Here is a 16,367-nt window from a genome sequence, read left to right on the forward strand (position 1 = left end):
TGTTGTCAAGATTCCATGTCCTTTTCTATTTTGAAAATTTGAATCATTTGGCCTAAAGCTTTTACATCTTTGAAATCTATATTTTCCCTCGAATTTATATTAACTTAGGAATAAGGCTTTTACAACGACAATATATATATTTTTTTTGTTGAGTTGAACATGTGGAGGTGAGAATTCAAACTTCCAACTTGTTAGTTGAAAATATATAACAATAACTTGTTAGTTGAAAATATATAACAATAAATTTAAATTGATACTGTAATAGTTAGGGAATGGTAATATTATCTGTAAGATCTCTTTTTCCTTTTTGATAAAGAAAATATGAGTTATTATTAGAGAGAGAGATGGGATTTAAAAAAAAAAAAAAAGGATGATGGGCCGACAAGGCAACCAGAGCACGATATGAAAGGACATGGGATGGAGGGTCACAGAGGTCACAAATGGGGAGAAATTAAGAATTGAATTGTAGACTAAGACCATTGATATCTGAAGAATTTCTGAGAACTATGAGACAAATAATTAATTTCCAATAACTCTCTGGCCTCACTTTCTGCCATTCAATGCGCACAACTGTCCAAGCCTTTCAAAACATTTTGTGTTTTTAAGGTATCAGAAAGTGACATTCACAGCCTGTCTTCTTCTGCCATTGTCTCATCTGATACCCTATTTTTTCCTACACCACTATCGCTGTTGCATTCCCTGGAAAAAAAGAAAAGAAACAAGCACTACTTTCAAATTTAAATTGTACCTTCCCAGTGGAATGGTTTACAGTTGGTACAGCTACAATTCTCTGGGGATTGGAGAATTGGTCAGATCAATCTTCTCATTATACAATATGGTCTGTGACTGTGTGATCTGAATATCTGCTGGGCCAGGAGATTTACCATTAACCCATTTTCAGATTCAGACAGGGGATCAGAACTAAAAAACTCAGCCCATCACAATTTGGTATCAATGATTTTGACATGGCACAGAAAATTTTCCATTCTTTGGGGGCTTCTTTGCTGTTTCATAGAAGTGCAAGGACCCAACATCTTAAAAAAGGGGGATAGGGAAAGATACATACAAACTGTGCAAGGACCCAGCATTCATTAAAAAGAAGTCAGGGAAAGATGCAGACTGTGCTGCTGTACTGTTGCATCTTGCACCCCTCCTTCCTCTGACATGGCTGTTGTTTTTGAGGACTAGACATTGTTTACTGTCAACCAATTTCGAAACCAAATATTTCACTTCGCAATTTTACAGGCCTACTATTCTTTTTGCACCCCCCCAAAAAAATGATATTTTACAAGTATGTGATTGGGGTTGAAATAAATTTCTGTACAAAAAATAATCACATGTAATTTCCTGAACCGAACCTTGCAGTGCATCATCACTTTCCCCATCTCCTTTGCGAACGTGACATTTTTGGTCCCCCCATTATTCAACTCCTTGCCTTCAATCCTCTCAAGTCTGTGGTCCAAATTCCAGCCTAGGAAGCGGATGCTCTTTTATTTTCATGAACCACATTTGATGTCCCTCATGCACCTCCAAATCTGTTACCAAGCAGAAAATTACCTAGGTAATATAATATTGCTGTAGCAAGAATAACAGACTTTGCCATTTTTTTCAGTTTTTGTTTCCCAAGTAGCTTCAATTCTCAAGGTCAAGGGTAGTAATACCTGAGCTTCATCAGTTTTGCTGTGCTTTTACTGCGTTCTCAAAATTCCTTCCAGTAAAAAGGTGGCTGTGCTGGCTCAGTTATGATCCTTCTTGCTCCTTTTTAGCATCATGGACATTTGGTTGACATAGTCGTGCCCTGTCTTACTTCCACCCATCAACCACTCAAGAGCCTCAGCTGCAGCATCCTTTTCTGCGTTCTTTTTGTTGGTACAAGGTTGTCCCATAATTTGCACTCCGTTAAATTCCACGGTTGCTCGAAATTGATTATTCTTCAGTTGCTTAGTCTTGTAAGTGGGTGCAGCATACCCAGCCCTCGTGAGTAAAGTCTGGAGTTGACTCTTGGAATTATCACCACCAGGTCCGCTTTCAGTTCTTGAAACAGAAGTTGGTGGTGGTGGTGCTGCCAGAGTAGATGCCTTGGGGGGCTGCTTAAGGATCTGGCGGCCAAAAACAAATCGACCTTCACACTGGTCTTCTGAAATAAGCAAACGTACAGCAGATAGGAGCTCATGGTGGGAGTGCAAGTCCATCGTCTTTGGATTTAGTAGCTGCACATTGACCAAATCAATGAGTAGAGCACTTGGGGTCGTCTAGTAACATTTCATGTGTTATGTGGCTTCGTTTTTATATTTTCTATATTCAAATAACATCAATCAAAATTTAGCCATTTTTACTGATTCTAAAATTTGATTAAGATTTTAATAACATTTTAAAAACTAAAAATTCATAAAAGATACTCACTCAAAATACATCGTTCTAGAAATATAAAACAGTATTATTATCATGTGGAATCTTAAATAATTGTGGTAAAAAAAAGTAAGAAAAAATAGTATCATCAACTAAAAGTAAACAAAAACAACAGGTACTATCAGCATCCGAAATATGATGTTCCACTTACTTTCTTCTGTATAAGCTCTTCAAGTTCCAATCTCAATTTCTGATATGTCTCTGCTACATCAGGTTTCATAAAAAATTCCAAAAACCCGCTCAACATTTTCAAGTGTCCATCCTGCAAGTGCAAGAGTTTACTACTAAATCCAGAATGTGAAACTACAAGGTACAAAAATTAAAAAAAAAAAAAAAAAAGTTGCTGCAGAGAAAAATGGCGAAACAATCACATGCAAAACATATTGCAGGAGAAAATATTGATTCCCCAGAATACTTACATGATCACCTTTTGAGATGCTTCCACCAAAGAGAAGCAGCATTGAGTCAGAGATGGCTGTTGAATCTCGAAGGAAAATGGAGTTCACTTTTATCTTCTCATTGAAGATTAGCCATGGATATGGAATCCTTGACTCTCGAGCATTAACTGAGTTCTATAAAGCAAAGTGAAGATTGAATTATTGAAAATGGTGGTAATAAGTAATTGTAAATTTGCAGTATCATGGTTACATACAAGCAGTTGAAGAACATGCTTACCGAATAGAGAAGCACCTGGCCATCCTCCATAGTTTTGAGAGAAAATGACTTCTCATTATGCTGCATAGGACTAATGTTAGTGAACAAAGGTATGGAAAGAAACAGTCGCATCATATTTTTGGGCAAGAGCAAAGAAAGAGGCAAAGGGTGTGTTGTATGAATCATAGACAACAACAGAAGGCCAGGCAGACGCGTAGACAGTCACACCAACATGCAATTCTAAATAAGTTGAGACAATATTGCAGGGACATTGATTAACATATATGTGAGCACAATTCAGTCCTTTCAAGCATTATGAATTATATGAAGGGGTAAAACTATAAATTTTCATAAGGGGTAATTTTAAATATTCTAACATTGTGTATATATATAATCTTTCCATCCTAAAAATGGGGTGGGGAGAATGAGAGGGAAATCGTAAAATCTTTTTTTACAATTCTTTTTTTATCTTAAAGAATATATAGCATAAAAAAATTATATTCCACAACAATGTAACGTTTTCCAATTATATCTTTTCAAATTCACGGCTTCTGTAGGTCTGTTGTACCCTTTTTTTTTTTTGAACAAGATATGAACTTTTCATTAACATATGAAAAGGAACAAAATTGTTTAAAGATACAAACTCCCAAAGGAGTGAATATAAATAAAAGAAAGCAACAAAGCTAAGGAGTTATAAATGCCTCCCAATTGGAACATATCATACTGTAGGTCTATTGCACCTTTTTTCTTTTGTTTTCCATTTGTCTGTCCTCTCTCTCTATATATATTTTTTTAGGTTTTTATAGGGCAGTTTATTTAAAGGTTTGAAAAATAAATTAATTCTTGTTTTCATTTTCTACACAAAAGATGTCCCACACATCAGGACTCTGTCCTTTGCATCCTTTGCATCTCTCATCATCCATCTCCCCACATGTACAGTTCTTTGATCTTTAAAAAAATATATATATATATTGAATACTCCAAAATGTGTTCTGCGATTATGTCCTAATTGAATCTATGACTGACACTGACAGTCTGCAGAAAATAGCATTACAATGTCCATGCTTTCTACAACATATGATTTGGCCAATCAAATGAGTTATCATGATGAGGAAACTTGACCTCAACAACGGAAAGGACAAACTATAAATGGATTAATCTGCTTAGCACCAAGGGATTAGAAAAGGGAAAAGAAAATTTTATTAAAATTAGATAAGGACAATGACATACCACAACAGAACAAACTCCAGGATATAGGCCATAGCAAATAACTGCACGTATGAGGTATTCATCATGACTCCAAGCATTGTAAGAGTCTGAGTACCCATCAACCAAGCCAGTATCTCTGAGCAAAGAGAAAAACTCCTTCCTTAGTGAATCAATAGCCTTCATCGATTGTAAAGAAAGAAAGTTCTTCCAACAGAAGTCATATGCACCAAAGTTCCTTTCAGCTTCTTTCCATCCCGCATAAGCCCGGATAATAGCAAGGTGATCGCTGCAATCTTGTGAAAATTGAGACTTTGCAGCCTCTGCAGCCTTTAAATAAATAAAACAGAATACATTAATGTGGGAACTGTTTTACTTTCTATTATTTTGATTTTAAATTTATATGTTTTAATAACATAGGAGACTTTTTATTTACTATTTAGTAAAAGAAAATATAGGATAGGGTGAAGATATGATATCACCTATATCTAAAAGAAAATGAGATTACAGAAAAGCTTCACATGGCATCTCTCTCTTCTCTCCAATGATTTCTCCGACTAGAAATTGGTAGTGCATAAGAAGTCCATGCAAAGGGTGGTACCACAAAAAAAGTTCAGTGCACATCCTGAACAAAGTTTTTTATGGCCATGATCTTAGAGGAAAAGCAAGGATTATTTGGATCAACAGTCTAGTCTATTATTCCTGATAAACTGGAAGGCCTTATCCAGCTTTTTTTTCCCATACCTGATACCATCAATGAAATATCAGTTTCTTACCCCCACAAAATTTAAAAAAAAAAAAGTCTTAGTCTATTATTTGGAGTATATTGTATGAGAGGAACAAGAGGAATTTCCATAGCAAAGGAGGAGGAAGAGGAGGAGAAAACGTTTTCTCTTTCTCTGAAATGAATACCCCATGATCTGGAGTGAAAACTTTTTCTCTTTCTCCGAGATGGGTTTGCAGTTCACATCAGCTTCAAAACCCTTTTCAGTACTCCAACCAGGAGGAGGAGGAGAAAACGTTTTCTCTTTCTCTGAGATGGATACCCCATGATCTGGAGTGAAAACTTTTTCTCTTTCTCCGAGATGGGTTTGCAGTTCACATCAGCTTCAAAACCCTTTTCAGTACTCCAACCAGGAGGAGGAGGAGAAAACGTTTTCTCTTTCTCTGAGATGGATACCCCATGATCTGGAGTGAAAACTTCTCTTTCTCTGAGATGGGTTTGCAGTTCACATTAGCTTCAAAACCTTTTTCAGTACTCCAACCAGAATTTTTCAAGGAGTCTAACAAATTTTACCTCTAAATTTGATTAATGTAAGTGAATACCTATTATACGATATAGCATGGTGCAAACAGACTTACATCCTTCTTCTCCAGTGGTGTTAGAAAAGGGTCTCTCACACTGAGACCAGCAACAATGGTCAAAATTGGATCCAAACAGTTGAAGGTAGCACCTAATATCAACATCTTTCCCAGTTTTGGCTCCATTGGGAGCATGGTCAAATAACGACCTGTCAGGAACACTGAATGAGGTTATCTGTTCCATATTACAAAACCATACAATACAATTTTATCGGATGTTCCCGAAGGGACATCCATACAATACAATAAGCTATAATCATCAAAACGGAAAGTAGAACTAAACTTTACTTCATACCTAAAACTGTAAGATTTTCACTCTCGTCAAATGCCCCAATGATTTTAAGATATTCAATAGCATTCTGAACCTGCAAACAATAATTGACCAAAAATGATTGTAGCAAACGTGAAAAAAGTACAGATAGCCGATAGGGGATGTGAATACAAAAGGAGCTGATAGACAATGGAATGCAAAAGGTTTAAACGTGGCAACTTCACCATATACTGTATCCAGATTGAAATAAAAAGGGAAAACACAATTACCGCTAGTAGTTCTGGTGACTGCAAAGCCCTAGATAGAAACTCTGATATACTTCCAAGCTTTAAACTTTTTATTTGCAAGCAGAGGGACTGTAAAGGTGTTCTCAAAATTTCTGGCAGCTGATACTCAGCAAAAACATCAAACACGCACCTAGGGTATAGATGATAACATTCTCCTGGTTGAACACGGCCAGCCCTTCCTCTTCTCTACAAGGGGAAAAAATAAACAATCAAAACTAACAACTTGAAAAGATTTGAAATGCTGAAAATATCTAGAAACCTCCATACACACAATTCTCGTTGCTGTCCATGGTCAAACTCTTAGAAAAGGGATGGAGCAAAACACAAAGAAAATTCCAGACGGAGTAATGAGATTGCAAAGTTTACCCACACTCAAAATGGTCACGTATTTGATTGCATATTGCACATGTACTTCAGAAAAGAAACATTGGAGCAACAAGAACCTCCTGGTCTGATCTACAAGATTCATGAACTTTCTACCATAAATGAATGCTACCACTTATTAGTGTGTTGGGCCACACAGCAAAATTTCCTCCCCCCAAGGGTTAAATACATTTTTATATCTCATTCTTCCACGTTAATAGCATTTGTTTCTTACCTCGTATTGAATTCCAGGTTTAAAAAATTAAGAAAAAATCATCCTGATACTTGGTTAGGTTTGATTAAAAAGACAACTTCTGAGAACTGATTCAAAATACATATTAGCAATTAGTTCTATATATATAGTAGTTTTTAAAAGCTGGAAACAGGAGAATAATGCCTCCTATATTCAGATCCTATTCAGGAAGATACTAAATAATATCTACCAACATACAACCAGCCTTGTTCTTTTTTTAAATTTAATGTATACTGTATCCTGGTAGAGCAATTGGAGACAATGCTCTGCCCTAAGAAGAGGGCGAAGAATTAGTTCAAAAAAAGAAAAAACAGCAGCCATCATCCAATGAGGCTGCAAAATTCTCTCCAACACAGCAAAAGTGGGAAAAAATGCATGAGAAAAATGTATGGTATGTCAGTTATACGGAAAGTAACATTCAGACAAAAAAATAGAATGGAGATCTCACAAAGTTCCATGTATATGCCAACATCAAAGGGAGAGGCAGAACACATATCTTTAGCAAGAGAATATAACCTTACTTGTTGAGCAGAAACCTTGGATATCCAAGAGGGAAGCAGACAAGGAGTGTTATTTAAAGCATCATATGATGTTTCTTTCGCCTTTCCACAGTCCAGAACATACACAACATCATTTATCGTGATACTAGTCTCAGCAATATTTGTTGCAAGCACTATCTTCCTCACTCCTTTGTCAGGTTTAATAAATATTAACCTCTGCAGACATTTGAAATTAGCGTTGAAACTTTGATAAATATAAAAGTTTGAGGAATAAAATTTTAGAAAGAAAAAGAAAACAGCATAGGGTATATATCGGATCACATTCATGCTTTCACAGTCACTCAAAAAAGTATGATCATTTTTCTTTTTATCTTTTTTTTTTAAAGTATGATCACATTTATCTTTCTCAATCAAGATGAAAAATATTGGCTAACTAATATCTCATGCAGGAAAAGTACAAACAGAGAGAGAGAGAGATGTGGCAAATCAAATTGATCTATTTCCACAATACAAAATATTACCTGCTCTGTACTGGCCATAGAGCCATGGCATGCCAGCAACAAAACACGACTTGAATCACCTAGTAAAGGGTGAGCTAGAAGTTTTTCCTTCAGAGAACTGATGTCATCCCACCCAGTCATAAAAACAAGAATAGCTCCAGGAATTTCACTCTCACATATCCTGACTAGAAGATATTCTATGAGATTAAAACCAAGACAATCTGGATTCCAACATGATAAAGACTCCTGAGTTTGAAGACTGTACTCCTTAAAATCGGCAGCCATAACTGCATCCTAATTACAAAAGTTCCAAGAGGGAAAAAATGTTAGAAGATTAGGACTTTGAAGTATCAGTATATCGAAAAACTTCAAATACCTGGACAGTAGAGGCAATCTGAGTTTTCCTCTTTCGTGGTGCTTGTTTGCTCATTTTCCACGTTTTCTCTTGACCATAATCATCTATTTGATTGTATGGAGTTAATTTGTAACCAGTCATTTCTAGAATATCTTCCAGAAAATGAGTTCGGACAGGATGCGTGAATCCCTAATGCAGACCAAAGCAAAGGATTCAGCACATCTTTCAACAAAATTTCTAGTCCTTGATTTAAGCTAATTTCCACCAACAGGAAAAATATTCAAAATGAAGGTTTTGGAACCTTTCTATCCAAAATTTCCACTCACTATCCAACTCAAACAACCAACATTAGGAAATATAGCCTTCTTAGGGTTATTTAAATCTTAAGAAATAAATTCAACTTTTCAGTCTGTTGTCCCCTTGGCTCCAAGTTGGCCCCTTTATTTTCACAGATTGCCGATCTCTGGGAATCGTAGGATTGTTTATCTTTAAAAATCATGAGTCTGAAAATAATTACACAATAACCTTAAACAAGTCACAGTTCCTAAAACCTAATTTGCAAAAAACTCTACCAAACAGTCTTAGGTTTGAAACTCTGCAAACAATATGAATTCAGTTAAATGAAACCAATCTCCTTTACAACTATGCTCAACCCTTGGAGTTATACCACAAAAATGTTTTCGAACAAGAAACAATAGATAATACAAGTTAAATTATAAGATACAGGAGTAAGAGAATCTATAATGATGAATAAAGATTTTAAAAAAAGGACCGATCCCGTAAACTTTAAAACTCAGTCATAGAGGAGTAAGACTGAATGGCAGACTAACACTCATAACAACATTGAGTTCTCCAAAAACAATAAAAAATTTCTTGTTACCGGAATGTGAATTATTTGAGCCCCTCCAAAGAAGGATGAGAAAAGTTCTGCATCTAAAGTTGCACTCATTAGAATCAACCTCAATTCTGGTCGGCGAGGAAGGAGATCTTTCAGGACAATAAGCAGAAAATCTAGAATGAAAAATATTTTAAATGAGAAGTTATAATTTTCACTTTTCATAGTACAAAATCACCAATTCTAATCACTTTTCACCTTCATTCATTCCACGTTCATGAATCTCATCAACAATAACATGGGTTATGCCTTTTAAATTTCTATCTACCAACAATCTTCTCAACAAGATGCCGGTGGTGCAAAAGAGAAGATGAGTGTCCCTTCCTTTCATACCCTCCAGCCGCACTTTATAACCAACCTTGAAGAAATACATCAAGAAACAGAAACATTATCATAACCCATAATGTTAGATGGTAATGGTTTTTGTTTGACATTTTGAGCTACTTACAGATTCACCCAATTTCTCCCCTCTCTCAGAAGCAACTCTTTCAGAGACAGACATAGCAGATATACGTCTTGGCTGTGTACATATGATGCTACAAACAGCTCCACGAAGTGATTCTATTTCTGATTCCAGAATAAATTGGGGAACTTGCGTAGTCTTGCCACAACCAGTTTCACCTGATATAATAATAACCTGCAGAATCCAAATTCCAGCCATTACAAGGCAATCGAAAGCTTGGGAAATTATTAATTTTATTTTTGCAGTATACATTAATTACATGTCACAAAATAGTGAAAAATGAAACTCAAGGCGGATCTGACAAACAAAGTTAATATAATATGGGCGAGATAACGAACCAATATTCTTTTCCAAAACCATAATGTGAAACATTGGCTTTCAGAAATACATATACTTTAGAGGGTTCAAAATGTTTGAGTGTTCTTATAAGAAAGAGTTTTTTTTTTCAATTAAACAAAGAAGGACAAGAGATCCAATCTAACATATCTTTTTAAGAAACAATTACCTTATTTTAAGGGGAAAAAAGGTAAACAAATACAAAATAGAGGTTATAAGGCATCCATAAAAAACAAAGGAGATTCTAGAGAAGCTCTCCAATTGGTCAAAGAAAGAGAGTAATTAATTTATATACTGAAAAATTCTAATAAGAGACTCCAACTAGAAAGTGAAAAGAGATTACACCCCCAAATTTTTTTATAAGAGATTATACCCCCAAAAGAATTCAAAGATCCTTCCTAAGTTTTGATTATTTTTCTAATCTTATCTGTCCAAAGCTACCACAAAATTGAAAAAATGGAGTTGATCCAAAGAACCTTAGCCTTAGCCTTCCTCTGAAAGGATGATCTAAGAGGACAATGCGCAAGAACATTTTTTTAGCGTAGCAAATATGGTAAACAGAAGTGTACAGCATTAAACACCCAGCCCCGAGATCCGCACGAGTAGTCACAATCCAAGAAAGGATGATCAATGTCTTCCCCACTTGTTTAAAATAGTACACACCAAGACTAAGAGAGGGAGGAGCATGGATTCCTTTCCCAAATTTTCCGAAGTATTTACACCACCCAAAAAGAGAGTCCAATGAAAACTTGAAGTGGAGTGGATTGGAGTGGCATGGAGTGGATTCCTCATGTGTGTGTGCACACACATGCTCGAGTGGTAAGATGTAAAGAAAATTATATTGCAGAACAGTAGAAAAGCATATAAATAATGTAACAGCATGTCTAGGATAGACGAGTTATTTCTAGTGTAGTGAAAATGCAACTTGGCTACTAAATTGATATTGATGAGGATAGCAGTCAATAACAACTTATAAAGAAATGACGCATTAGCATGCAGGCAGGAGTAAGTTAAGAAGACACCGTATATAAATGTATAAAACCATATAAACCTGATTCTGTGAGATTGTGGACAATACGGCCTCCTTCTCCTTGTATGCAGGGAGATTTTTCCGGAATTCCAGCATTTCTCTTCCTTCAGAAGATGACTGGTTTTACAAAATAATGTATAAATCAAAAGGTAAATAAAAATATAATACCAGAAAAAAATTCTATGATTTGTGCCATGAGAAAAATAACTTAAAACCTGAAAGGTGAAACTATATCTTACTGGACAGGCTTCATTACCAGCAAGAGAAGAGTAAGAAAATGTAAGTGTGTCTACATAAAAGCTTTTGTCTAACTAAAAGATATAAATGTATCTACACACTTATTTCTAATTGAAAAGTCCCAACCAAATCGCTTGAAAATGAGAAGCCTGCTAATTTGAATTTGATCTCAAAAGTCATAAAAACAATTATCATGTCATTATTCAGAATGTGCAAACCTATGAACAAATTTCTTTTTTTTTTTTAATGAGAAAGACAACTTCCATTGAGATTGAAAGAATACAAGGCGGCAATACAAAAAATGAAAAACCCAGGCCAAAAAGGGAGCCAAGAAGCAACAAAAACAAAAGTAAAGAAAGAAAAACAGAAACAATTACAAAAAGGGCCTCTAAGAGATAAAGGATGATCATTGAAGTCCTATGATGGAAGCCCAAAGGGAGGCATTGAACTTGGCCAAGTCCCAAACCTCCTCCTACCTCCTCCTAGGAACTTTCCTTCTCACTTAAAGACTCTCCTATTTCTCTCAAGCTAAATATTCCATAAAATCGCCAAAAAAAAAAAAAAAAAAAACTCCCTGTCACACAAACATCATTTAGTTAAATTAAGAAGTACTGGAGTGATTTGTCAAACATTTGATTTTCTAGTGGAGAATTCTTTTAACAAGTTCAATTAAATTTTCTGTAACAAGTTCAATTAAAAAAATTCTCAACTAGCAAATCAAATTTTCAAAAAATCACTCCAGTATTTCCTAATTTAACTAAATGATATTTCATACATCAAATAGACCTCAACAAACTCGCTTTCTCAACTAGAAAAGAAAATAAATTCGGAGTAAACTTTCGAGCAGCAGGACTGTATTTCTAAGATCAAATCCACGCATTTTATAGAAACAAAAAGTTCTTGCATAAGTATTTAGAGAAGTTTGTAAATGCATCATGCTAATCATAAGACCACACCTGAGTCAAACCTATAATTTAGAAACTAAACAATTATTCAACCAAATGAATGCTCTAGGGGATAAAGCGAACAGATCATTTTATGGAGTTGAACCTGCCAAGCAAGCTGTTGATCACGCAAATGCAAACTTCTCCGCCAAAGAATCTTTTCCATCACAGCCTTACTAGATGCTTGTAGCTCAGGTTGCTCAAAAAGCCCTTCATCTGTAGCAATACTACCACTACTGCTCGATCGAGAGACAGAGATATCTTGAAAACCGTTTAACCTAGACTTTTGAGAGAGAAATTCTCCAATATGTGCATCAACTCTTCTAAGCAAGCCGGGAGGCAAAGAGACCTGTTCAAATTCAGAAAGCTTTTCAATTTCCGGAGAAATATGCATAAAAGCATACTAGGGAAAAGAAAACCCAGAAACTGTACACTTGAAAAGGAAGCAACAAGACCACTGTTCATTTATGTCATATTGAGGACTTAAATGATAAATTTAAGCAAAGCTGGCAATGATGCAAAGAAGAATGTGGCTTCCAAGTGAAATAGAGAAATGAATAAAACTTTGACAATTAGCACTGAGCAGATGGTTGTCAAAACATGTGAAACAAAAACGAGCTGTAAAATGAAGCAATGCTTATAATACCTCTCTCTGTGGACGCCGATCATCCAAATCAAATCTGTAGTTCGGTAATGGAACCTTACTAAAAACAGCGACTTTAGCATATAGATGGCTGCCAAGAACGACAGCCAGAACATTAAGAATCACAACCATACATTTTAGTGGTGACGCATAACATGTTCAAAAGAATAAAATGTTACCTAAAAAGTCCCATTCTACTTGCCAAATCAGCTATTTGTTCAAAATCATGTCTATCCTTTTTCTCCCTAGAAACCACCTCTTGCTTCTCCTTGTCGCGTAAAAGTAATGCTAACTTCCTTTTCCATACATCAATGTTTACAGAAGGTGAAACACCCTACACATATTTCAATAATGTATCATAACAATCTTGTAAGAAAGTAAATAAGCAAATATCCAACATATCAAAAAGCAAAGTACACATTCACATGCTACATAAATACAGCGTGATTGTATGTATACAAACACACATATTTATTCAAAAAACAGATATTACTATAAAATTCTAACTTCCTTTCCCATACATCAATGTCTACCTTCGTTTCTGAAATTCAGTCCCAGAAACGAGTAGAAACACAAACCAGCTGCTTTGAGAGGTGCCAATCAAATTTCTTGACGTTATCAAAAGTTCGTCCAAAATTCTTCTCGATTAAGAACAACGACTGAACAAGTAGTCTATATTGTCACTAGCAGCCCAACACCAATATACCTTTATCTATCAACCAGTCACCAAATGAGCATCATAGCCAGCATCTTAGGCCATCCATTAAAGAACCGAGTAAATAACAACAAAACGTAATCAATTGTTGAGCCACATAGAGCATGGCTTAATCAACACTTAAACTAGAATCAAAAATACCAATCCAGGAAAAAAAATGCCTGGTTCAAGTAACTGGAGCTTCAAGAGCGACTAAAAAGCTCAAGGAAATACCAAAACAGTCGACCTGAACTAAACCGCCCCAATCATAATTCCCGCTTGAGAAGCCAGGCTTTAAGTCAAATGCACGCCCACAATTTGACAGTAGGAAAAAAACGACGCTAATCAACTAATCAAAAATCAAGTAAAAAATGCAAAAAGAATCCAATCTCACCGGATGATGCGAAAACTCATAATCACAATCGTCGTGGTAGGCGGAATCATAGTGCACCGAATTGAAATGCGAATTCCCGGTGTGGAGCAGTTCCGGAGATCGAGTGTGCAAGTCAGACGCAGCAGTGGGTCCTGAATTGAGCAGCGCGACCGGAGCCTCCTTCAACTTGCAGTCAACAGCCGAAACAGCAGCAGAGGAATAATTAGAAGAAGTGATGACGGAGCGGAGACGCAGGTGAGGAGGGACGTAAACGGCGCCATTGGATGAAGGAGTGCGGTCCTTCATCGTGAGACGATGAGAATTGTAGGGTTTTAGGGTTTTGGGGAGAGAAGCTGCGTAACGGAATTCCAGGGACAGATGAGGAAGAGGAAGAAGATGAAGAGAAGATGAAGATTGCATGCAACGAACGAACGATGAGGAGTTCGGTTTCAGAGGGTGGAAATGGAGAGCTCCATGGAAGGCGAGGCGGCGGTGGTTTTGAGGTTTTTTCTTTTTTCTTTATTTTCTTTTTCTTTCCGTTCGAAATGGTGGCTGAGCACGGGGAGCGACAGTGAAGAGAGAACGGACAGTTTGTTTGTTTGTTTGTTCGGTCGGTGCAACGGCGCAGTCGAAGTCGAGCCTACTCCTCTCGAGTCCTCAGTCACACGCGCCATCCGTGGGATGACCCATAAACTTCCACGTCACCTCCGCTCCGTTACGTCCAGCGGGGCGCCCACGTGGATTTTTCGGATACATCTTTTTTTAGACAACACAATTTGTAAAAGTAAAAGTAAAACCACCGTTAAATTATGAAATTACCTACTTAAGTTTCCCTTGTAATTATGAAAACGTTTGGAATTAAACTTTGTCAGATCCTAATTGGAAGAAGACCATCCATATCGAGAAGTTGGCTTTTGTATAGATGACATTAATCTTCTTTGTTAGATTTTTTGTTTAGAATTTTGTTGAAAGAAATGGGAACCTATTATTGGAGAATTGACTTTAAATGTATATAACACGATTTTTTCTTTGCTTTGATTGGTTATCTTTCATGTGAATATATTTAATTTTTATGTAATCTATGTGACAGCTATTTAATTTAATGATTTTATTATTTTTTAACTAAATAGTTTAAATTAAAAATAATTTCATAAATTTTAAGGTATAATTGAAATAACAAAAACATTTTGTACTTTTCAAATATGATTATATTTGTTGATCCTCTTTTTAAATAAACGACATAGTTTTGTTATAGGAATTCTTTTTGCACATTTTAGAAGGAAGATAGCATGTTTCAATTTTGCCTTTGTTGGATTTTGGGCTCGCCTAGAGGGCAAGTTTCAGTTAGATTTTTCTTCGGCCCACTAGAATAATAACTTGGGCCATAACACCACCAACAATGAACTCTTTTGCTTTTAATACAGTACATAGACGTGGAGATTCAAATTCACAAATATAGGTGCATTAACCTAGCTATTCACCCATGTTTAGATTGATCATTTTGACGAGCCCTGTTAAAATTTTTCTATTGTTGTTTATACCATAGGCCACATTTAATATAACTATGGTCTATAATCTACGGTGTAATTTAAAGTAATTCTTTTTTTTTCTTCAAACTATTGTCTATTATTGAATTTCCATTCAAACATCAATAACGTTTTTAGCCATGGTCTTCAATGAATGATTATATTAATGGTTATTGGAAAACCTAGACTCACAACAGAAACGACTTATTATAAATTATTGTTTATGTTTAAAACGGTTATATTTTTGTTTAAAAAAATGGTTATATTTCATTAAATTATTGTTATATACAGATATGTTGATACGTGCATTAACATGCTACTTAAAAAATGGATTCTGTTAATGAGCAAATTAGATTTTAAGGATGAAAGTTCGATCTCATGTATCAAATAACGCTTGACGAGAGTGACATGCCCATATATTAAAATATATTAATATCTATTAAATTTTTCTTATCAATGTTTAATTTTTAATGCATTATTGACTAGGAAGTTCAAATTTTAGTTTAATTCTTATCAATATCTATTAGTTTAATTTTTAATGCATTATTGACTAGGAAGTTCAAATCCTATAATGACGTATTAAATCAAAGTATTTTTAAAACGTTTTCCTAATAAAATAATGGACATTAAATTTCTAATACAAAATGGCAAATTTTGAATTACCTAAAATATCAGTGACAATAACAAATAGCATTTTGCATTTTGTTTTCTCATTTAATTTTAGGGACAATTTTGAGTATTCTTAGTTAAGTACCATTTTCATTTATAGTACAATAAATATGGGACGGAGATTAAAGCTTCATTCTCTATAGAATGAACAAGATATCTGACTATTGAATTATGTACAAGTCGGCGCATTCTTGAATATATTTTAACTACGTGGTTCGTTTTTTTAGAAAACTATATTTATTTGATCTTTCCATTTTTTATTATCAATAAGCAACCACTCATGCTATTAGGGAAAAAAAAAAACTGAAAGCCCACCAAACAAACTGAAGTTGGTTAACATGATCATGAGTTATAGAAGGAAACCATATTTAAAAGACAACCCAAGCTTAGATTATAC

General features: G+C 35.3%; 1 protein-coding gene across 1 annotated transcript; it reads right to left on the reverse strand.

The window, feature by feature from the left end:
- Window positions 1-944: 944 nt before the first annotated feature.
- Window positions 945-14,369, reverse strand: LOC111018620 (DEA(D/H)-box RNA helicase family protein). The gene is made up of 20 exons (XM_088117282.1): window positions 13,797-14,369; window positions 12,888-13,042; window positions 12,712-12,799; window positions 12,172-12,414; window positions 10,906-11,001; window positions 9,504-9,692; window positions 9,254-9,413; window positions 9,041-9,171; window positions 8,182-8,349; window positions 7,827-8,099; window positions 7,327-7,521; window positions 6,172-6,375; window positions 5,927-5,996; window positions 5,632-5,780; window positions 4,294-4,599; window positions 3,085-3,144; window positions 2,829-2,981; window positions 2,561-2,671; window positions 1,662-2,210; window positions 945-1,535 (listed from the first exon to the last, which is right to left on the reverse strand). The coding sequence occupies exons 1-19, from the start codon at window positions 14,193-14,195 to the stop codon at window positions 1,737-1,739; spliced, it is 3,624 nt and encodes a 1,207-aa protein (XP_087973408.1). The 5' UTR covers window positions 14,196-14,369; the 3' UTR covers window positions 945-1,535; window positions 1,662-1,736.
- Window positions 14,370-16,367: the final 1,998 nt, after the last annotated feature.

The sequence above is a fragment of the Momordica charantia genome (assembly GCF_013281855.1).
Source record: "Momordica charantia cultivar OHB3-1 chromosome 9 unlocalized genomic scaffold, Mcharantia_2.0 BLBB01000009.1, whole genome shotgun sequence".
Classification (NCBI taxonomy): Eukaryota; Viridiplantae; Streptophyta; class Magnoliopsida; order Cucurbitales; family Cucurbitaceae; genus Momordica; species Momordica charantia.

What these genes read in the sequence shown, in the direction of transcription:
- LOC111018620 (XM_088117282.1), bottom strand. Translation starts at nt 14,195, where the DNA reads ATGCAATCTTCATCTTCTCTTCATCTTCTTCCTCTTCCTCATCTGTCC. An exon ending in CTCAAATAATTCACATTCCG is followed by an intron (nt 8,350 to 9,040) that starts GTAACAAGAAAT and finishes GGTCTGCATTAG; the next exon opens with GGATTCACGCATCCTGTCCG. An exon ending in AGATTGCCTCTACTGTCCAG is followed by an intron (nt 8,100 to 8,181) that starts GTATTTGAAGTT and finishes TTTTGTAATTAG; the next exon opens with GATGCAGTTATGGCTGCCGA.